Raw genomic sequence first — 21,768 nt, forward strand, 5'->3', positions numbered from 1 at the left:
TCCCAGCCACACAGAGCTGTCACTGCATCTCTGCCCTGTAGTTATCCAGCTTTTGGTGAGCCATCTCGTGGTCTTCATTTGCTGCCTTAACCACTAAATAGTTTTGCTCAAAGTATTGCTGCATCTTGCCTGAGGTGGCTGTCGTAGTGGTGCAGGGAAGCACTGCCTTGTTGCAATTTTCCTGGCTGCAGCATGTGCAGTCAGGGTCATTGTCCCCGATGACACTGTGGCTTCCCAGTGGTTTCTGGAGGACAGCAAAGGCAGGTTCACTAAAGCTGCGTTCTGCTGCTTGTCTCTCGCTGCTCTCTCTCAGCCAGGACACAGAAGCGTTTGCTGGGCCAAGGGAGGCTGCCATAGCTGCTGTGGTCCCCTTACAGTGTCCTCCCTGCCCTGCCAGCAGCGCTGGGATAAGCCACGGCCCCGTGTGGCTCTCCTCCCCCTGCTCAAGGATGCTCTCCACCTTGAGCTCCATTCCCAGCCCTGCCCCATCCTGTCTGATTCGGAGCCTCTCAGCTTGTCCCAGCAGTGCCCACCTCCATCTGCCCAGCCTCTGCCTGTCCTGCCTGGTCTCTGTAGCCACATGCTCTGCAGCCAAGGGCCGAGGTGGCCCCATGCTGATGATGGGGGGAAACAGCAGGAGCCCAAGCCTCACGGTTTTTCTTTTTTTCCCAAAGGCCGATGCTGCGACCAGTTTCCTGAGAGCTGCAAGATCTGGGAATCTGGACAAAGCCTTGGATCACCTCAGGAATGGGGTAGATATTAACACCTGTAACCAGGTAGGTGAAACCCAAAGGGGTTCTGGTACCACCTCTCGCTCATGTGAAAACATGCCATGCGGTGGCTCTCCCCAGCCCAGGTGACAGCCACCACATCCCTTCCTCACCCTTCCCTGAAGGATGGGGACGGGGAGGTGCCCAGTGGCTGCCTGATTGCTTGGCCCTGCTCTGGCAGCGCCTTCCCTGATCCTGGCGTGGAGCAGAGTATAAGTGGGCAGGTGGACACTGTGGCAAAGTGCGTTTAAAAGCCCTACAGGAGACGTGCCTGGATCACCAGCCTGGGTCGCTGCCGTATGGCAGCTGTTCTGGGCAGGCACTGCTGGGAAGAGGCTCCGTGCAGCCCCCAGCCCGTGCTGGCTGCTGGGCAGGGGACAGTCTGGCCAGAGAACAGCTCTGGACCCGTGGTCTCTGGGACAGGGAGAACTGCAAAAGCTGAAGACCCAGGGTGCCTGGCAGTGCTGTCTGGAGGGTAGCAAAGTGCATTGGCAGGTGGGAGAGCAGAGGCTTCTTCGGGGCCACCGGTGACTGGAACAGCTGGGAGAGGCTCAGCTGTTTGTCAGAGGGCAGAGCGAAGAGTGTAGCACCATGCAGGACTCACTCTTGGGGTTATCTCTAATGCTCGGGCTTTCAGATTCCCAGAAGCTGCAGCTGCACACAAGCGAAGGATGTTTGCAAAACTCCAGTCTTGGTGGCATGCGAGATGCTGGGCAGGTGGAGCCCCCCCCCAGCCCAGATCAGGGACAGCTCTGCCACAAGAAAGATCTGCAGGCTTGTACATATTCGACATTCCAGAGGAATGGCTTGCACATAATTGACAGAACATTTTGTATCTGTGCAGCTGCCAAATGCAAGTGGCTCAGCCTGAATCAGGGTAGGTGCTGCAGGGAGAGACTCAGGGGGGCTTGGGCCGAGCAGGACGAACAGACAGACGGCACTGTCAGCTGCTTTCCAGAGCAGCAGTGATGTTGGGAAGGCTGACTCGGCAGGTAGCACAAATGGACCTTCACCTGGTTCAGTGTCAAGTCCCCAGGCCAGGTGTGGTTCAAAGCTACTGATCTGTGCACTGCGGTGGCTGGTGCAGTTACTGCAGATAGGTTGCCCCAGGAAATGTCCCTGTCTCCTTTTCTTTTCTGGCTGACAGCGGTGTGCAGAAATGCTGGGCTTCTGCAGGCCTCTGGGGCATGTTGCAGATTGCATTCTCCTCGGCAGGACACTAGAGGAGGCTTGGGGAAAGCTCATGAGGTGTCTCATTTTGTTCCCCAGTGTGTTATCTGGATTATTGGTGGATAATCAACATCCAGATAATCTCAAAAACTCCTAGGATTGTGTGGGCGTATATGAGATTTAGATCAGAGGGGTCTTGCGTGGAAAAGAATTAGAAAACTTTCTGTTTCAGCCCTCTGAAAATGAGCTTTCCCTTGGGCTCCCATGGGTGGGCTCAAGGCTTTGACCCCACAACCTTTCTGGAGATGTATAGGGTTTGAAAAGAGGAGAGGCCAAGTGACACGCTGGTAGCACAGGGCTGCAGGGACTTGGTTGACACTCATCACTGCGTACAGATATGCTCGTACCTGGCAGGATCTCCCAAGTTGCTATGCTTCATCTGGTGATTTGGCCTGCTCGTGAAACCCAGCTGCTGCTTCCTTGGGCTCTCTCGGTGGAGAGGAGCGCCTGTCCTTGCGCCACAGCAGTGGGCCAGGCGCTGGAAGCAGTCCCACTGTTCTGGCTTCAGCTGCTCAGCCACAAATGAACAGACACAAAAAGCTGGGTAATGTACTCACGCCTCCCGTACAGACCGCTGAGAGAGCACGTCCCGAGGAGGGGGACCCTGCTGCTCTCGTCTGTGCTGTGCTCCTCGCCATGAGGGGCTGAGGCTGTGGCCCTGTGTGGTACGCTCGTTCATGCCTCATGCTTGCAAAGGCTGGAGCAGAGCCTGGTGGTGGAAATCATCTGGCTTTGTCTGCTCAGAAAAGGTTCAGTGAGGTACTGCGGCTCTCCGGAGGAGAGGGGCAGGAGCAGGGTGTCTGTGCATGGCCAGGCTTACCCACACCTTCTGAGGTGGGAGCCTCCACACGCAGAGCACGCCAAGGATGTTCACTCGCTGCTGATGACAGCCCTAAAAGCAGAGGAAGGATTTCTACGTCCACGGCTTGGGTGCCGCTAGTGCAGAGGAATAGATGGGTCTGGAGAGGGCTCTGCATGGAATCAGAGCAGAGACAACCAGGCACGAGCTAAAGACAATAGCTTTGAATTTCTTCCTCACCCAGAGGTCCGTCATCAGCTGCCTCCATTCACTGGTACGAGTCCTGCTTCCAACCAGATTTCTACAGCTGGTGAGGTGATTTAACACTTTGACGGGGAGCACCAGGCCGCAGCATGATGAGGTGATGATGTCTTTGCACTGGTTCCTGCCATCTCCCTGAGGTTAGATGGCACTTTGGGGTTTCCTTCTGAGGAATATCAGACCTGTGGGAAAGGTCCAACCTCACATGTCCTGTATAGAATAAAGAGGGATATATGTGGTCAGACCTATCCCACAGGTCCTGTATTCTTACACATGTGCAGAGACCTTGACATGCCATCTGATCTTCATCCTGCCAGTTCCGTCCTCTTCATTGTTGCCATCTGCACCAGTGTCCTCAGTGTTCTTCCTGTGTTCCAAAGCCACGCACGCGTCCCTCTCAGCTGTGAGGAGCTGGAGGCTGAGGCTGAGCGGACCTTGCTGCCATGAGCCTTGCCAGCAGTGGTCAGAGGGGTGCCAGGAGGTGGTCTCTGGTGGGGTGGCCAGCCGCAGTCCTGATGGGAAGCTCAGGGCAGGGCTCTCTTCGGGGCCAAATTCTGAAATGAGGCACAGCAAAGTGGAGCACCTCGCTGGGTGCAAAGTCCCATCTCTTGTGTTTTTCTGCAGGGCTGTTTGTCGCATTGCCAGCCGGTGCCTGGGATTTCTGGGAAGCGTTTGCAGCAGTTAGCGAGGGGAACACAGCACCTTTCAAATCAAACACATCCCTTGGCGGTTTTGGGTCAGATGAGCTGTCAAGCCAAAGCAAACGTGCAAAACAGCCTGTGTTGTTCCTGAAGCTGAAATATCGATGGGCCACTGGGAAACAGTCTTCTGTAAACATTGCGCTTAGCGCTGTAAGGCCAGAGAATAATGATTCCTCACAGGTTTTCAGCTTTCAAAATGTTATTTATGAATCCTTTGTGTAAAAGGACATATGTGCTCAGGAGAGCAGCTCAGCATCCATGATCTTGCCTTCTATATGTTTTGTTGCATCCATGAGTGTAACAGGGTGCGTGTGTCTGTGGTCACTTACCCAGCTTGTGAGCTCAGAGAGGTGAGGGAATGGAGCAACCATGGGAATGGAGCTGTGCAGGTGTGTCCCAGTCAAAGAAGCTGGGCTGGACCGAGGTCTATGTGTAGCCAGGCCTGGCTGGGGACCGTTTCCTTTCAGTGGCCCTGTTCTGTGAGTGCTGTAGCATCCCCGCTTCATTCCCCCTGGGCAGCAGGCCCCTTGTGCTTGGGGCTCCAGGGGATGTTGGAGTTGGTGTGCTGAAGCAGCCTGTGAATATGTACATTTTTGCTGTCTGTGCAAATCAGACAAATTTATGATGCCAACTGGGATCTTGGATGGCTGGTGTCTTGAGCAAGAGGGAGGTAGAAAACCTTTTCACAATATGATAACCCACTCTGGAAGCTCTTGTAAGTTTAACTGGAGTGCTGAAGGTTGAAACTGGAGCTTCCCCTGGAATTTTCTGTGCCCCTACCTGCATTCAGGTGGGGATGAAGCAATTCTGTGACGTGACCTTCCAGTACTCTACAGAAGCTGGAACAGATGGTTAGGAGGTGGAGTGCTTGGGCAGGACTGTGTGCTCCCAGGGAGCTGGTGGCGCTCTGCCATGTGAGCGAGTTGCACAGGGGTGAGTAAGCATAATGCATCCATCTGGGAGAAGCAAGGCACTTTTCCCTTGTGGGGAAAAAAGTGCCATTTGAAAGTGCCTGCAAATATTTAACCTCTTTGCCAGCAAATATCGCAGCCCTTCTGTTCACATCTGGGAAGTGGAAGAGGGAGTCAGAAATAATGAAGCAGAAGCTATCTCAGCGGCCCCTGGGGTGCTGGCTGGCCTGACCCTGACTTCCGACAGCCCAGGGATGTTCCAAGGGCATTCTCCAGCCCTTTGCTTCTGGGGCTGTGGTTTCATGTGTAGGAAAAAGGAGAGGTGGACCGGGGCACCTGCAGAGACCTTCCCAAGAAGTCACCTGCATTGGTTGAGAGCTTCTAGGAGCAGGCAGAGCTGAAGAGTGGCACAGCCAATGCTTCCCCAGCAGCCTCTGCTACAGCTCAGTGCCAAGGGAGCAAAGCAGCCCTTGTGCTGGGCAGGGACGGCAGGACGGAGCCGTTGGTGGGTGGTCTGCAAAGCTAGCTGCTAGACTGGAAACTCCTGAACTGTTATGAGTTAAATTCAGCTGCTACTTGGATAAAACCATTGTCCTAGGCAGAGCTTCTCACTGCACTTCTGTCTGTGTGAATGTTAAATTTTGAGGTTTGTACGCACACTTACACAATGTGTGCATCCTCCTCGCTCTGGGCCATCCAAAGAGCTCAGCTCTGTGTTTTAGCTGTGGAAAGCATCACTGCGGGCAAGTGATCTCAAGGATGGGCGCCTGTGGAAGGTCACTGAAGCGGAGTCAGGAGTTGACATCAGGGATGTGCCAACTGAGACAGTGTTTGTGGGGCCACACACACCCACTGAGCTGTGGTGACGTCCATCCATAGGAAACAGTCTACAGGGGCCGCACTTCTTGCTCATGGGGAAACCTCTGCATTAATCAGCAGCTCAGCGTGCAGGGCTGCGTGCAGCTCCCCTGGCAGCATGGAGCCAGCTGTGGCTGTCGTGCTGATGCCAGTGCAGGGCTCGAGGGCAGGACAACGATTCCTGCTCCCGGTAGCCAGAGCCCTCTCCAGCACAGGCCAAATGCTCACAGTCCAGTCCGTACAGGAGCTCGGGGCAGATGGTTCCCTGGAGAGCCTCAGCCCCATCTGGTGACTAATGCCCCTCTCCCACCTTTGCTCCCTGCAGAACGGGCTGAATGCCTTGCACCTCGCCTCCAAGGAGGGCCATGTGAAAATGGTGGTGGAGCTGCTGCACAAGGAGATCGTTTTGGAGACAACGACCAAGGTGAGGAGAACGGAGTCTGGTCACGTTAGTCACTACTCCACAGGTTGCCATTGCTGCCAGACACGCCAGCGGCAGGTGGGCAGTGAGTCACGCTGTTTGCCTTTCGCTGCTTGGACGTCTGTGCTGGTGGCAGTGCTGCTGGGCTGGGGGACCAGGACCTGCCTTCGCTCCCAGTGAGTGAGAGGTTCTGCCCGTGCCTCTGCCCCTTGGGGGCCACAAGGGCCACTGTGAGCTCAAGAGGATAGTAACAGAAGCCACAACCTGTGCTTGTGCTGTCCTTGCCTCTCCACATGGGCTGCCTGCATACATCAGCCCTCACTGCCCAGGGCAGCCCCTGTGCACTGCATAACTGGTGTGGTCTTGGTGCCATTGCTGCAAGCCTTGAGAGCTCTGGAGCTCCATGGACCATTGCCTCCCTGCATCACCATGGCAAGGTGTGGCTCTCACTGTGTGACAGGTGAGACAGAGGCACAAGCAAGCTGGGCTGAAAAACGAGCAGCCTCTGGCACTGTCCAAAGGGCTCCGGGAGTGGGCCTGGCATGCCACCTCCCCTGTGCTCTGGCAAGGCTCGGGGTGTGGAGCAGAGTCTGGTATTCTGCCCCCACCACCTCAAGGCACAAGTCGGAATAGCCTGTGTCTGCATTTTCTGGCCTGCTTATCCCTTAGCTCTGCTGGGATGCCTTGGCTCCCAGGACACACTCTGCAGTTTTGCCTGAAGGCTGCCAGCTCAGCTCCCCCTTCTTCCCTCCCATACTCATCTCTGGTGCTGGAGATTTGCAGAGGCTGACAACGCACGCAGCTTTTGCTGCCAGTAACCTCATGAGAAATATGAGATCATTCTCTTCCCTGGCCAGCAAATATAAGTCTACAGCAGGGATGGGGCATGGAGCTCGAGATGCATGGTCCCAACCTGGCCAGATGCTGCCAAATGGCAGCAGCCCTGTTTGCATGTGTGTTAGTATACACGTCAGGCCCCTCTTTTCCCAGCTGGGTTGTTCCCGCCCCTGAGTGCTGCCCTGTGGTGTCTTTCAGAAGGGAAACACGGCACTGCACATTGCTGCCCTGGCTGGGCAACAGGACGTGGTCCGGGAACTGGTGAACTATGGGGCCAATGTCAACGCACAGTCGCAGGTAGAGTAACACAGGCTGGGGTGGGAAAAGCCCCCAGCACGTGCGGTGGTGGTGTTCTCGTGGTGAGAAGTGTGCCCAGCGTGGGTACCTGAACAGCCCTTTACAGTTCCTCTCTAGTCCTGTTCAGGGTCAAGGATTGCTCTGCCTCACGAGGGTGTGAGTGGGTGGGGAGGCTTGAGAGCGATGGGAGGTGAGTCCCTCTCTGGTGGGAGTCCATGGCAGCACACACAAGCATGCTGAACCCTTCCTGGGAGGACTCATGGGTGATGCTTGCTGACACAGCTGTGAGTTTTCCTGCAGCCCTTGCATGTCTGCACACCATGCCTCCTTTGTTCACTCTTTTGTGGACCTGGTGGGGCTGCAAGCCCTTCAATGTGTGCCTGATGGGAAAAATATCCCCAGAGTTCAGGGAGTGTAGAGGCAGAGAGTGGAAGGCAGTGTTTTATGGGCTGACTGCTGAGAAGCACCTCCTGGTTCTTTCTGGATGTGGGGGGCCTTCGGCTCCAGCTTTCTGATTGCTCCAATGTTGCCACTAGATTTTTACTTTACTCACTCACACTGTGTGTGATTTTTCCCCAGTTCAATGAGCTGAGGGGGTGGCTGTTGGTGGGGTGGAGCTCTGCAAGGATCTGGAAGAAGGGTTGTATTGATGTGCACGGCTCTGTTTGCAGAAAGGCTTCACACCCCTCTACATGGCAGCGCAGGAAAACCACCTGGAAGTTGTCAAGTTCCTGCTGGAAAATGGAGCCAACCAGAATGTAGCCACAGAGGTGAGGTCCTTGGGGAGGATGCTGCAGACCTGCTTAGTGGGGCTGCTCTTGGATATGCCAGACGCTGATGTGGCTCCTTGGCTCTCCCCCTCTCACCTGCCTCTCTTTGTCAGGATGGCTTCACGCCACTAGCTGTGGCTCTGCAGCAGGGACATGAGAATGTGGTTGCTCACCTTATCAACTATGGGACAAAGGGTAAGGTCCGCCTGCCCGCCTTGCACATTGCAGCCCGCAACGATGACACCCGCACAGCTGCCGTGCTGCTGCAGAATGACCCCAATGCTGACGTCCTCTCCAAGGTGTGTGGCTCTCCCACCCCGTATCTGGGAGCTTTTCCACATCCCCAGGGAGAACAGCAGCTTGGTATGCTGTATCTATCCATCCTTTCAGCAGGGAGCATGTGTCTGGCTGGGCTGATCCCTCCTTCTTTCCCCTAGACTGGATTTACCCCCTTGCACATTGCAGCCCACTACGAGAATCTCAGTGTGGCCCAATTACTGCTGAACCGTGGAGCCAGTGTCAACTTCACACCCCAGGTGAGTGCAAAGTGGTGTGGCTGCTGGAACTGGCACTGCCCCAGTACGAGGGGAGGATGCTGTAGGAGGGGAGGATCCCTTCCATGTGATGAACAGCTCCAGGGGTCCCTTGGAGAGGTGGCACTGTGCAGAAGATAGCACACTGGTACCTGTCTGAGGGTTTGCCATTCATAAGCCGCACGGGACTTTTCTACTGCATCTCACCGCTGTCACAGCTCTGCTCTTGGGACTTTGTGTCCAGGCTGAGGGAAAGCTGGTGCTGCCGTAGGACAGAGCTTATGCCCCTGTAGTTGGTGTGCCATTTCCAGTCGCACGGGTGCAGACAAACCCACAGCCTGGCACTTTTCTGCGAGCCCTGTGCAGCTTCTGTTCACAGCTGGAGACCGGGGCAGGCCCGGCTGTCCCTGAGCAGGGATTTCGCCGTTTCCTGCCCTCTGTTGTTTGCCCCATGCTTCCTGGCAGCCCTGCAGGGGAAAGAGAAGGGGTTGCTCCCTTTAACAGACTGCCCTTCCTTCCGTCAGAATGGGATCACTCCCCTGCATATAGCCTCCCGTCGAGGCAACATCATCATGGTACGGCTGCTGCTGGATCGCGGGGCCCAGATAGAGACAAGGACCAAGGTGAGACCCCTTCCGAATCACCAGCAAGCGCGCGGGTCTCCATCCCCAGGCTCCCTGTGCCTGAGGAGCACTGCTGTGCTGTGCTGTGCTCCCCAGCACGTACCCCGTGAACATCGTGCTGGGGCATGACCGCAGGTCTCTGGTGCACTGAGGAAATGGACCAGTTTTTTCAGTGCTACTTGCACGGGTTGAGGGGAGGCTGCATGCGAGGCTGATGTGCCTTGGAGACTGAGGGCAGGCTCAGTTTTGCCTTATTTTACAAATAAGTCACGAGTCTGTTCTTTCCTGACCTTTCCTTGCCCTTGCTGAGCCTCTGAACCCTTCTCTCCCCAGGACGAGCTGACCCCTCTCCACTGTGCAGCTCGCAATGGACATGTGCGAATTGCAGAGATCCTGCTGGATCATGGGGCTCCCATTCAAGCCAAAACCAAGGTGCCCATGGGACCCTGTGGGGTTGTGCTTGGTGTTAGGCCCTGGGACGGTGCAGGGGTCACAAGCTGTGTGCAGTTGCTGGATGCTCTCCGTGGCTGGGCCAGGGCTGAGCTTTTAGTCACCAAGGGGCAAGGAACTTCCAGACCTCCTCCTTGGCCCTCACTGGAGCCTTTTGCTAAAGGGCTACGTGCCCTGGGAAGGGGGTGGCCTGGGGACGGCCTGCCCCATGGCAGCAGCTCTTCAGGTCTTGCCCTCTGCTCAGCATCGCTCCCTTGTAAGTCACAGTGGGGCACCTGCGGGCTCCTCTCCGGCAGCAGCTTGGGATTACCGTGTCCCTTCTGCCCAGAGCTGTGGCCCAGGGAGCGGCGGGGCTTTGGGAGCTGCCCAGTGCCCCCCCAGCCCAGCCCTGAGGCCCTGCTCCACGGTCACAGAATGGCCTGTCGCCGATCCACATGGCAGCGCAGGGTGACCACCTGGACTGCGTGCGCCTGCTCCTGCAGTACAGCGCTGAGATCGACGACATCACGCTGGACCACCTAACGCCGCTGCATGTGGCCGCGCACTGCGGCCACCACCGTGTGGCCAAGCTGTTGGTGGAGAAGGGGGCCAAGCCCAACTCCAGAGCCCTGGTGAGCAAGGAGGGGCGGGCAAAAGAACAGAAAAGGAGGGAGGGGGCTGGGGATGGAAAAAAAAAGGGGGAGGAGGAGAAGTGTGTTTGCAATTGACTGTCAGTTGGTTTGTCTGCAGAATGGCTTCACACCCCTCCATATCGCCTGCAAGAAGAACCACATCCGGGTGATGGAGCTGCTGCTGAAGACGGGAGCCTCCATCGACGCTGTCACAGAGGTGGGTGGGCTGCAGGCCGGCCCCAGCTTTGCTGCTGCTGCCTGTGCACAACAGGCAATGCTGCAGGGGAGGACAGCTTGCTGCCTCTGCTGACCCCCAGCATCTTCTTCCTTGTGGTTGAGAGCTCCTTGCAGCTCAGGACCTGCCGCTCCTGGCAGCGTCTCCCCACAGCCTGCTTCCTGCAGGGCAGGCAGCTGCAGGGGGCAGCAGCTCTCCGTGTTGCCCTCAGCTCACCTGGGGGCTGCCAGGGGCCTGGCAGGAGACACGGGGTTTGCCTGTGTGTCAGAGCATGCCCGGGGGTGCAAGCACAGGAAAGGTGTTGGTGAGACCATCAGCCCCCATCAAGAGTCTTGACCCCCTTCTCTCCCCAGTCCGGCCTGACCCCTTTGCACGTGGCTGCCTTCATGGGGCACCTGCCGATTGTTAAGACCCTGCTGCAGCGTGGAGCATCTCCTAATGTGTCCAATGTGGTGAGTCCTGGCCGGGCTCGGGCCGCGGGGGCTCACTATGGGGGGGTGCAGCGGGAGGTCAAGGTTCCCCGCATCCTGCTCTCTGCTCTCCTGGGAAATCCCTGGTGCCCCCTCTCCCTCCTCACCCCCCCGACCCCTGCTGTCAGGAGGAAACACTGGGGGCTAGAACAAACTGGGGGCACTGCTCTCCTACGCTTGGACCAGAAGAATGACTGCAGGAAGGCATGTCCCCTCCTGTGGCCTCACCGCTTTAACCTGTCCTTGGTGCAGAAAGTGGAGACGCCCCTGCACATGGCAGCCAGAGCTGGGCACACGGATGTGGCCAAGTACCTGCTGCAGAACAAAGCCAAAGCCAACGCCAAGGCCAAGGTAGGCAGGGAGATCCTGTGTGCCAGTCCAGCGCTGGGAACAGCTGGTGCTGGGTGCTTGCTCTTGCCTGCCCAGGGCCTTGCCTGCCAGGGGCTGTGGAGCATCAGGGGTTGGGCCGGTGCCCCTTGCGCACTGCAAGGAAGGGACAGGTCCGGGCCCACCAGCAACAGCCTCTCTGCCTCCCTCACAGGATGACCAGACTCCTCTGCACTGCGCTGCACGCATTGGCCACACGGGCATGGTCAAACTCCTCCTGGAGAACAATGCAAACCCCAACCTGGCGACAACAGCAGGGCACACGCCCCTGCACATCACGGCCAGAGAGGGGCATGTGGACACAGCCCTGGCCCTGCTGGAGAAGGGAGCCTCCCAGACCTGCATGACCAAGGTAGGCTGCTGTGGCTGCTGCTGCAGTAGGGTGATGTGGCTGGGTGGGCTGGCAGCGTGGTGTCCCTGTCACAGAAGGGGCAGCTTCCTCCTGAGCTGCAGCACCCCCTCCTGTGCTTGTGCCAGCATTCTCCTTGTCATCCCTGTACACCCTGTGATGGGCTGCCTTTCTCCTCAGAAAGGATTTACCCCTCTCCACGTTGCAGCCAAGTATGGGAAGGTGGATGTGGCAGAGCTGCTGCTGGCACATGACGCTCACCCTAATGCAGCAGGGAAGGTGAGGGTTGCTCTAGGGCTGTGGGAGGAGTGAGTGGTATGGGGAGAGGCTCTGTCTCACCGCTCGGCGCCCTCTCCCCCTCTGCAGAATGGCCTGACCCCGCTGCATGTGGCTGTGCACCACAACAACCTGGAGATCGTCAAGCTGCTGCTTCCCAAGGGGAGCTCCCCACACAGCTCAGCCTGGGTAAGACTGGACGTGGTCCCGTTTCTGTGGGGATGTCGTGTGTGTCCAGTGCACTCCAGCTGTAGATGGCTGTGCCCTGTCCTGCGTCACCCCTCGACCGTGACACCCGCCAGTCACCCCTACGGCCCTCCATGCTGACCGCTCGTGCTGGCCCATCCCCTGCAGCAGCAGGGGTGCTGAGCAGTCCTGTTCCAGCAGAGCAGCTGTGTCAGGGATGTTCCCTGCTGGCAGCCTGGTGGCTGTTGTGGGGGACGTGTTTCCATGGCAAGCCCTGCTGAGCAGCGCTGCGGTCTGGCAGTTTTGGAAACCACACGTGAATGTTTGCGTGCAGCTGGGAAGCCAGGAGGCAGAAAAAAACAGCAGCTTGTGAGCGTCTCAGGCTCTGCCTGAGCATGGGGAGCATTTCCCTGTGGAGCAGCCCAGCAGCCTTGGTTTCCACATTGTTTGCAGAAGCTGCATCCTCCCAACAGACGAGCAGCCACCAGTGCCAGCTCTCCCCCTCTGGCTCTCCCCTCTCCCCTGTGTGGCTGCTAGCAGACCTGCTGGGCATCAGAGCAGCTGGTGCTGGTGCCGATCCTCCTCAGTCTGCGTCACCGACAGTCCACGTCACTGCGGGCAGGGGGTGTCTGTTCCGCTTCTGGCACACAGTCGCACAGGCAGTGCTCAAGGCCCTGTGGCCTCTGCCTGAATATTAATCCCGTGTGTTGTGAGTCCTGCTCCACACGTCCGCCTGGCATGTCCTAGTAGGTGCCTGCCTGCTGGCTCTTGCTGCCCCAAGTGGCCGCATGCTAGAAATTAATGTGAGGAAAACCTCAGGACTGCCGATACCAGTTGGACCCAAAGCCTTGGAAGCCCCTCGGCTGATTTGGCTGGAGAAGCAGGATTTGCTCAGTGGCAAGTGGCCTCGGTGGCAGGACTAGTTGCTGTCAGGGAGATGGCTCAGGCGTGAGGCTGTGTCCCTGAGCTCTGGAGGTAGCTAGGAAGGGCAGGCCTGGCCTGCAGAGGTGGGCTAGTACCTCCTGTCCTGGCAGATCTGCTTGGTGTTTCCTAAGCACTGCAGTGGTCTTCTCCCACAGAACGGGTACACCCCCCTGCACATCGCTGCCAAGCAGAACCAGATGGAGGTGGCCAGCAGCTTGCTGCAGTACGGGGCTTCTGCAAACGCAGAGTCTGTGCAGGGAGTCACCCCCCTACACCTGGCTTCTCAGGAGGGGCACGCGGACATGGTGGCACTGCTTTTCTCCAAACAAGCCAACGGCGATTTAGGCAACAAGGTAAGTTGTGCTGGTGCTTCCTGCCAGGCTGGAGGTGAACGCCCTGGCAGGCAGTAGCAGACCCAGTGCCTCTCTGCATCCAGGCAGCAAGGCCCTGGCCAAGAGCACAGTGTTGGCCAGTTTGCCACGTTGACAACCCAGCTTAAGAGGCTCTGCTGGTAGAGCTGCAGTGCTTCCACTGCCACTGTGCAGGTGACCTGCTCTTTTTGCAGAGTGGCCTGACTCCTCTCCATCTCGTGGCCCAAGAGGGACATGTGCCAGTTGCTGATGTTCTGTTGAAACACAGAGTTACAGTGGATGCAACAACCAGGGTAAAGTAGTGCATTGGTCATGGCTGGGATGAAAAACACTTGGGAACTACTTCTAGGCCTGCTGCAAGCAGAGCCTTGCTTTTCTTCTTTGTGCAAGAACTTCCCCCCTTGCAGGCATCCTTGTGTCTTGGGGTCTCTTCTTTCTCTTCCCCCCACCTCACTGCAAGAATGCCTCTTGCCTGCTCCCACAGCTCACCCCTGTCTTCCCGGGCACAACGTGGTGTGATCTGCAGTGTGGCCTCAGCCCTGACCCTGGGCTCTCGGGCAGCACCAGCACACGTTCCATGCTTCAGCTGTGGGGGCTTGCCCGTGGAATCAGCATACCCAAGACAGAAGGGCAGAAAGCACCGCTGAAGGCAGGCTGAGTCCCGATCTTGTCTTTCAGATGGGCTATACCCCGCTGCATGTGGCCAGCCACTATGGGAACATCAAACTGGTGAAGTTTCTGCTACAGCACCAGGCTGATGTCAATGCCAAGACTAAGGTACGGTGATGCCCTGTGCTCCAAGGACCCCTCTGCCCTGGGGAACAGAATGCAGGTTGATGGGAAAGCCTTTGCCCGCCCTTGCCCCCATGACCCCTCCACCGTGCTCCAAGGCCTCCTTTCTCCATGACTGGAAGCTGCTGTAGTCCACCTACAGCCCCGGGCAGGTGCTGGGTCCTGCAGACCCCTTTGCTCACCCCAGAAAGTAGAGGGGAAGACCTCGTCCTCTAGGCATGAAGCATCATGTGAAGCCTGGGGCGAGCGTTCCTTGGGCAGCAGAACCCAGAGCTGACGGCAACACCCTCTGTCGTCTCCCGCAGCTGGGCTACACTCCCCTGCACCAGGCAGCACAGCAGGGCCACACGGATGTCGTGACGCTGCTGCTGAAGCATGGCGCCTCCCCCAACGAGATCAGCACGGTAGGAAGTGCGCTCACCTGCACCTCCTCGCCCTGTAGTGAGCTCAGGTGCTTGCTTGGGTTCCCTCACGGCTGCAGCTGACCCCGTCCTCCCTCCCTGCACAGAATGGCACCACTCCCCTGGCCATTGCAAAGCGGCTCGGCTACATTTCTGTCACAGACGTGCTCAAGATCGTCACAGAGGAAACTGACATCCTGGTGAGCTCCTGGGCACGGGACCGGTGGGGTGCAGGACCCTGTGTAGGAGAGCTGAGGCTGGGATCAGCCAGGCGGAGGTCTGCTGGCCTTGGCCAGGCAGCGAGCCCCAGGCAGCAGCTGTGGTCTCACTTGGGGCAGAGGTTGCGTGAGTGCAGCCTGAGCGCCCCGGCGTGGGGAGAGGAGCTGCGGGCGGCTGTGCGGTAAGGGCTGGCCTGCTCTGACTGTCGTCTGTTCCCACAGCCAGTCAGTGACAAGTACCGCATGAGCTTCCCGGAGACTGTGGATGAGATTCTGGACGTGTCGGAGGATGAAGGTGAGGGGCTGGAGCTAGGTCGCACCCCCAGAGGTCTGCTGGCTGAGCCGGCACCGCTGCCAGCAGCCCCAGGGACGGGCACTGGGGTTGGGGGAGCTGCCCCTGGCCTCACAGGGGTCTCTCAGAGAGGAGGTGGGGAGCCCACCAGCCTCCAGGAATGGCTTCCCCTGGCTCAGGTGCTCCCCTGTGCTGTGCGAGGGGGAGATACCTGGACCTCTCTGTGGCCCCATACCCCAAGGAAAGTGTGCAGAGAGCCCTCGGGCACATGGGGCACCCCACCGTGCTCCCTGGGGCAGTACCAGCTCCCAGCCCGGCTGCAGCTGGTCTGCTCCTGTCCCCTCCCACTGAGACCTCACTTTTGCCTCTTCTTACTTTGCAGGCACTGCTCATGTCACAGTAATGGGTATGCAACACGTCTCCTGCCCCCAGCTCAATGGCCCATTTCACCCCATGGCCACTAACCATCTGCACGCCACATCCATCTGCTGAGCCTTGTTGCTGGGCTGGTGCCACCCAGCACAGGCCCTGCCATCCTCTTCTGCCCATCTGTGTCCATGCTGCTTGCTGTGGTGTGACTGCATGAACAGGGCTGTCCCCCAGCCAGGGGGGCAGAGGAACCTGGCTCTGTGGCAAGCTCTGGTGCCCGTACCCAGCCACCCCATGCCGCTCTGGCCACAGCAGGGGTGAAGCTGAGCACTGGAGGGTCCCTGTGCTGCTGCAGTCCCCTCCCCATCACCAGGGCTGTTCTGCTTTGGGAGGTGCTGGGCTCCTTCCTGCAGGGCTTTAGCACCAGCCCAGCCCTGGTGGACTCCTTAGCAGGAGTTAATTGGGCCGGCAGGTGGTGCTGGCTGGGCTTGTCCCCCAGTTAGAGGTGCACAGATGCACTTGACAACGTTGGTGAGTCCTTCATGTGGCCCCTGTCCTGCCTACACCTGCCTGCAGTGCCCGGCAGTGAGGTGTCCCCAGCAGGCTCTGCTCTGCGTGTGGGTGCTGTGGAAAAGGGGTCGGCTGGCAGCCGAGGCTCCCAACAGCTACCACAGCTCCTGTCCCACTAACCAACAGCTTCGGCCTCTGTCAGAGGGAAAAGCCCCCACACGTCTGGGGACGAATGTGTGTGGCCAGTGGTGGGAGCAGGGATGGGGACAAAGGCTGAGCTTCTGTGCTCCCTTGTCCTGCTACCTCGGCAAGGCTAAGCCAGCTCTCGGTTTCAGAGGAGGAGCTGATCGCACCGAAGCCCAGGACACCTGAACCCAGGGACCAGGAGAGCAAGAGGGAGATGCTGGAGCTTGTGACCAGGATGACACTGGAGCGAATGTATGAGGCACTGGATGGCAGAGGGGGAGTGGGAGCGGGGTGCGAGACCAGTTTGGTGTTGGGTTGGGATGCCAACAGGGCAGGGACAGCTGAAGGCCAGGAGCACATCCCTGAGCCCCAGCAGCCATTGCAGCAGGCACAGCTGGTTGGTGGTGGTCCTGCACCAGGACATGTGTGGGTCTGTGGCTGAGTGCACCTTCGCCCAGCGGCCCCAGGGCTCGCTTGGGATGGCTGGAAGCTGAGCGTCCCAGGCCTGCCGCTGCAGTGGCTGTCACTGCTCTCTCCTACCAGGGAGGAGTCTCCAGCTGTCCCACAGGTCCCCTGTATTCCACCTGAGACTGTGGTGACCAGAGCAGAGGAGCCTGAGCAGTTAGGACCTGTGGAGACAGAAGCTGAGCAAGGCAGCCTGCTGCATGCGCCCTCGGTGTCCCCGCAGGAGGTGAGCGTGGGACACAGCCTGCCATGGCCCCTGGGTCATCCTTTGCCTGGTGGACCCCCCTTCCCCGTCAGCCCAGAGCTAAAATGTGAGGTGGGCAGGGGGAACAGATCTGGTGGTATGGGGCTGCCTCGTTAGGGTTGGGAGAGTGCAGAGGCGGGAGCAGGCTCAGCACCCCCAAACAGGACCCTGTGCCCATGGGGGCTCTTCCCTGCCTTACGCAGCCCTCCAAGGAGTTCGATGAGGACTCTCTGATCCCCAGCAGCCCAGCCACTGAGACTTCAGACAACATCAGCCCAGTGGCCAGCCCCGTGCACACAGGGTGAGTGCTCGGCCCGCGTGGCACCGGTGCGACGTGCGCACGGCTGGCTGCAAGGCACCCACCTGCCCCTGCCTCCATCCGCTGCAGGTTCCTGGTGAGCTTCATGGTGGACGCCCGTGGCGGCTCCATGCGGGGCAGCCGGCACCACGGGCTGCGTGTGGTCATCCCACCCCGCGCCTGCGCCGCACCGACCCGCATCACCTGCCGCCTGGTGAAGCCCCAGAAGCTGCCCGCACCCCCAAATCTGGCTGAGGAGGAGGGCTTGGCCAGCCGGATCATCGCTCTGGGGCCTGCCGGTGCCCAGTTCCTCAGGTGAGCGTGGCTGGAAATGGAGTGGATGGGGCTGCCCCCACCAGGACCACCCCTTAGGGCTGGGGATGGGCCTGGACTCCTCTGGAGACTGGGGACAAGACCTGTGCTGGCTGCTGCTTGTGGAGGTCTGGTGCAGGAGTGATCCCAGCTCTGGCCAGGCACGGTGCAATTTTGGGGTGGGTGATTGCAGCGTGATGGAGCAATGGCAGCCCCTGTGGCTGTGCTGGGGAAAGTCCTGATCAGCAGTGGCCTGCTGGGTGCAGAGCTCCATTTCCCAGAGACAAGGCTGTGAGGTGTCCTGCCTTCCTCTTCCCGTGGCTGTGTAGCGTGGCCAGGCATTCTGCCCACAGCCACCTTGCTGCCTGCAAATCCCAGTGGCAGCACACGGCTGTGAGCACACTTCCTTCCCTATCTGCAGCCCTGTCATCGTGGAGATCCCCCACTTTGCCTCTTACGGGCGTGGAGACCGTGAGTTGGTGGTGTTGCGCAATGAGAACGGCTCGGTCTGGAAGGAGCACCGCAACCTCTATGAGGAGAGCTACATGGACCAGCTACTCAATGGCATGGATGAGGGTGAGCGCTGCCAGGGTTGGGGTTTGACACCAGGCGACTCCCCCCCACAATACAGGGCTGCAGCTGGCCTGGGAATGGCCGCGGCCGTGCTGGGAGGTGGTGGGATGGGGCCAAGCAAGGTGTGGGAGGTGCAGCTCGGAAGAAGTGGTGGGTGAGAGCCGTGGGCTTGGAGCATGGGTGAACGCTGATGGCTGCGCTGCTCTTGCAGAGCTGGAGAGCCTGGAGGAGCTGGAGAAGAAGAGGGTCTGCCGCATCATCACTACCGACTTCCCTCTCTACTTTGTGGTCATGTCCCGGATTTGCCAGGTCTGTGACATGATCGGCCCTGAGGGAGGGTGCTTGAGAAGCACCCTGGTGCCCATGGTACAGGCCACCTTCCCAGACACCGCTGTCACCAAGGAAGTGAGACTGGCCCTGCAGGTGAGCCCAGAGAACTCGGTCTGGAGCCTGGCTGGGCTTCCGCAGTCAGGGACAGGCAGCTGGCCCAGGCTGCATCCCAGCGCTCGCGGGGGCTGGCCCTGACTCCCCCGCCTGTGCTGCCCACAGGCACAGCCTGTGCCCGATGAGCTGGTGACCAAGCTGCTGGGGAACCAGGCAACCTTCAGCCCCATTGTCACGGTGGAGCCGCGCCGGCGGAAGTTCCACCGCCCCATCGGCCTCCGTATCCCTCTGCCCCCGTCCTGGAAGGACAGTCCCCGAGACAGCGGCGAGGGCGACACCACCAGCCTGCGCCTGCTCTGCAGTGTGATTGGTGAGGGTGCCGCCCCCGCCGTGCGGGCACAAGTGATCCTGGTGGGGACGGGCTGGGCTGCTTCGGTGGGATGTAGCTCCTGGGAGTCAAGGGCGGGTTGCGGCTGTGCGGTGGGGAGAGCAGACCCCTGGCTTATGGAGGGGCAGCGTGCTTACCCCTGCTTTCTGCTGCAGGAGGGACGGCCCAAGCTCAGTGGGAAGACATCACAGGCACCACAAAGTTGGTCTATGAAAAGGAATGTGCTAATTTTACCACCAATGTGTCTGCCAGGTAAGTCGTGGGCAAGCAGGTGGTGCAGTGGGGACACCTGCTGATCCTGGGGCCCTCTTGGGGTGCAGTCTGTGCTGAAAAGAGCCTCCGGCCCCTGTGCTCATTGGTTTCTGTGGTGCTGCCACACCCCCACACGCAGGGCAGTTGACTCTAGCCTTAAGACACCCATGCTGCCTCGACACACACCAGGAAACACTGCGACACCTGGGTGTGCTGAGGGAAAGGGCCAGTTCTTGCACTTGTGTGCAACTCCCACACCCAGAACCCTTGTGGCAACCTCTGCGGTGCTGTTTGCTCTCCTGGTGTGGCTGGGGAACCACTTCTGCAGCACCCCTGATCCAGCCCTCCCACAGGTTCTGGCTGGCCGACTGCCCACGCACAGCGGAGGCCGTGCACTTCGCCACCATGCTGTACAGGGAGCTGACAGCTGTGCCCTACATGGCCAAATTTGTGGTGTTTGCCAAGATGAACGATGCACGGGAAGGCAGGCTGCGCTGCTACTGCATGACTGACGACAAGGTGGACAAGACTTTAGAGCAGCATGAAAACTTCACCGAGGTGGCCCGCAGCAGGGACATTGAGGTTTGTCCCCGGCAGCATGCATGGCAGACAGCAGGGCAAGGGCAAGGGCTGCCTGTGCGGGAGGGGTGCTGATGCCAGTGGAGGGGCCTGGCCCGGGCCTGGAGAGGAGGGCTAGAGGTCAGAGGCAGGGGAAGCTGCTCTGCACAGGGACTTATCCTGTTTTCCCTCCCCTCCAGGTGGTGGAGGGGATGCCTTTGCACGTCGAGCTCTCAGGAAACCTGGTTCCTGTTAAGAAGACCACGCAGCCACGCACCTTCCTCTTCCAGTCCTTCCGGGAGAACCGCCTTGTCATCTCCATCAAGGTAAGGGCAGGGCACAGGGCTGGGCTGCAGTGGGGCCCCTGCACCTGCCCTGTGCCAGGCCCCACTACCCGGCCTCTTGGTGCGCAGGTCCGGGACAGCAGTCGGGAAGCCAGCGGCTCCCTGTCTTTCCTGCGCAAGGCCATGAAGTACGAGGACCTGCAGCACGTGCTCTGCCACCTCAACATCAGCATACCACCCTGCACCAAGGTCAGCATCTGCTCTTCTTCCTCAGCTGCCCCATGTGGCCATGCCGCTCTGTGCTGGGGCTGTGCTGGTGCCAGAGCAGAGCCACTGCCCTCTTTCCAGGCTGGTAACCACTCGGTTTGTCCCCACTCCTGCAGGGAAGCAGCAGTGAGGAGCGGAGGAAGACACTGACACCGTTGTCTCTGCGGGAGCGATACAGCATCCTAAGCGAGAGCAGTTTCGGTACACAGCCAGCTGGGTCTATTCAAGCCTCTCACCACTTGCGGTTAGGGTAGGGGTACCCAAGCCAGGAAGAAGGGCTGGGCTGAGCCTGCTGTACTCACACGTGTGGCAGTGTCCTGCTCCCTGAGGGTTTCCGTGGTCCTGCGTGCAGGGCTGTTCTGAGCCCCCGCGGCCGGTACCTCTCTCCCTCCCCCCCCCCAAGTTCAGGGTCCTGTGCAGCTGGAGTTGTGACTCCCTCTTCTCCTCCAGGCTCTCTGAGCAGCACCGACCGTGCAGACCAGAAGATGGTCGACATAGCAGAGCAGCTGGGCCTCAGCTGGGCAGGTGAGTCCACACTTCATGGCCCCAAGGATGCACAGTGTGCCTTGAAACCGAGCACTTAGGAAGGCTGGGAAGATGCTGCAGGGTCTCATGAATGTGCTTTACGCTGTCCAGGGAGCTGGTTCCTGATGCAGTTTGTATTCACGTAGTCCGCACTAGCCCCTCTGGCAGGCTCTTGTGGCAGGTCCCAGCACTTCTGCAAAGCTGTGAGCATGCAATGAGCTTCCTTTCAGCCCTGCATGCATGCACAAGCACGTGCACAGATGCCAGGGGTTTTGGTCCAAGTTGTCCCTATTACTGGAGGCCTAGCGCTGTCGGTGCAGGCGCACACCCAGCAGCAGTACCTGCATTTCTCCTTAGCGTGAGACGATAGTCACAGCCAGCCTGGGCAGAGAGGCTTCAGCCTCTGCCCCATCCCAGCTCCTGCTCCTGCCCATTCTGCCATGTTCAGGTGTGTGGGATGTGGAGGGGCTGTGCTGAGTCTGGCTGAGCCCTTCACAACATCTCCTGCCTTTTTGGCTCAGGAGCTGGCAGCAGGCACCGAAGGGTGTGATGCTGAGATGTGGTGTCTCCCCCAGAGCTGGCACGTGAGCTGCAGTTTGGGGTGGATGACATCAACAGGATACGTGTGGAGAACCCCAACTCCCTGCTGGAGCAGAGCATAGCCCTACTCAACCTCTGGGTCAGCCGCGAGGGCAAGGGTGTCAAGAGTGAGTATCTGTGGTGCCCTGCTGCAGGAGTGGAAATGGCTGGGCTGGGCGTGCAGCCTGTACGCGCTCAGGGCTCCCTGGCTGGGTTTATGCCACCAGTTCTCGTACACCTGCCTGAAGGGTGGCTGGGGCATGGCTGTGTCCCCCCAGTGACCAGCCTGCCCTGCCTGTGACTGACACCGGCTTCCCTTGCAGTGGAGAGCCTGTACACAGCACTGAGAAATATCGACCGCAGTGAGATCGTCAGCACGCTGGAGGGCTCTGGCCGGCAGAGCCGGAGCCTGAAGGGCAGTTGGCGCTACGCGGACAGGGACTACTCCCTCTCGCCCTCGCAGATGAATGGTGAGCCCCAAGTCCTACACAGGGAATGCCAGAGGGCCCGGGGGCAGAGTCGCTGCAGACGGACTGGGGCTGATGTCTGCCCTGATCCAGGCGTGCTGGTGGCCCCTTAGGAGCTCGGTGGGTGCGAGGTG

The 21,768-nt window shown here is 59.2% G+C and overlaps 1 protein-coding gene across 11 annotated transcripts in view; it reads left to right on the forward strand.

Moving 5' to 3' along the window:
• The window catches only part of ANK1 (ankyrin 1), a 71,534-nt gene that overhangs the window by 41,056 nt on the left and 8,710 nt on the right, over positions 1-21,768 (forward strand). For 9 of the 11 annotated variants that reach the window (XM_048047277.2, XM_066983430.1, XM_048047278.2 and 6 more), the window contains 37 exons: positions 675-776; positions 5,856-5,954; positions 6,987-7,085; positions 7,757-7,855; positions 7,969-8,154; positions 8,293-8,391; positions 8,913-9,011; positions 9,345-9,443; positions 9,875-10,072; positions 10,191-10,289; positions 10,661-10,759; positions 11,030-11,128; positions 11,319-11,516; positions 11,694-11,792; positions 11,880-11,978; positions 13,055-13,252; positions 13,465-13,563; positions 13,949-14,047; positions 14,368-14,466; positions 14,571-14,663; positions 14,904-14,976; positions 15,356-15,379; positions 16,188-16,290; positions 16,582-16,729; positions 16,951-17,048; positions 17,136-17,360; positions 17,779-17,933; positions 18,142-18,353; positions 18,480-18,684; positions 18,858-18,954; positions 19,308-19,536; positions 19,713-19,838; positions 19,926-20,045; positions 20,180-20,264; positions 20,514-20,588; positions 21,164-21,295; positions 21,491-21,637. In XM_048047277.2, coding sequence (XP_047903234.1) covers positions 5,904-5,954; positions 6,987-7,085; positions 7,757-7,855; positions 7,969-8,154; positions 8,293-8,391; positions 8,913-9,011; positions 9,345-9,443; positions 9,875-10,072; positions 10,191-10,289; positions 10,661-10,759; positions 11,030-11,128; positions 11,319-11,516; positions 11,694-11,792; positions 11,880-11,978; positions 13,055-13,252; positions 13,465-13,563; positions 13,949-14,047; positions 14,368-14,466; positions 14,571-14,663; positions 14,904-14,976; positions 15,356-15,379; positions 16,188-16,290; positions 16,582-16,729; positions 16,951-17,048; positions 17,136-17,360; positions 17,779-17,933; positions 18,142-18,353; positions 18,480-18,684; positions 18,858-18,954; positions 19,308-19,536; positions 19,713-19,838; positions 19,926-20,045; positions 20,180-20,264; positions 20,514-20,588; positions 21,164-21,295; positions 21,491-21,637 — 4,465 coding nt within the window. In that variant the 5' untranslated portion in view covers positions 675-776; positions 5,856-5,903. The other 2 variants (XM_066983431.1, XM_048047272.2) reach the window with 2 other exon arrangements.

This window comes from Anser cygnoides, chromosome 26 (assembly GCF_040182565.1).
Source record: "Anser cygnoides isolate HZ-2024a breed goose chromosome 26, Taihu_goose_T2T_genome, whole genome shotgun sequence".
In the NCBI taxonomy this organism is placed as follows: Eukaryota; Metazoa; Chordata; class Aves; order Anseriformes; family Anatidae; genus Anser; species Anser cygnoides.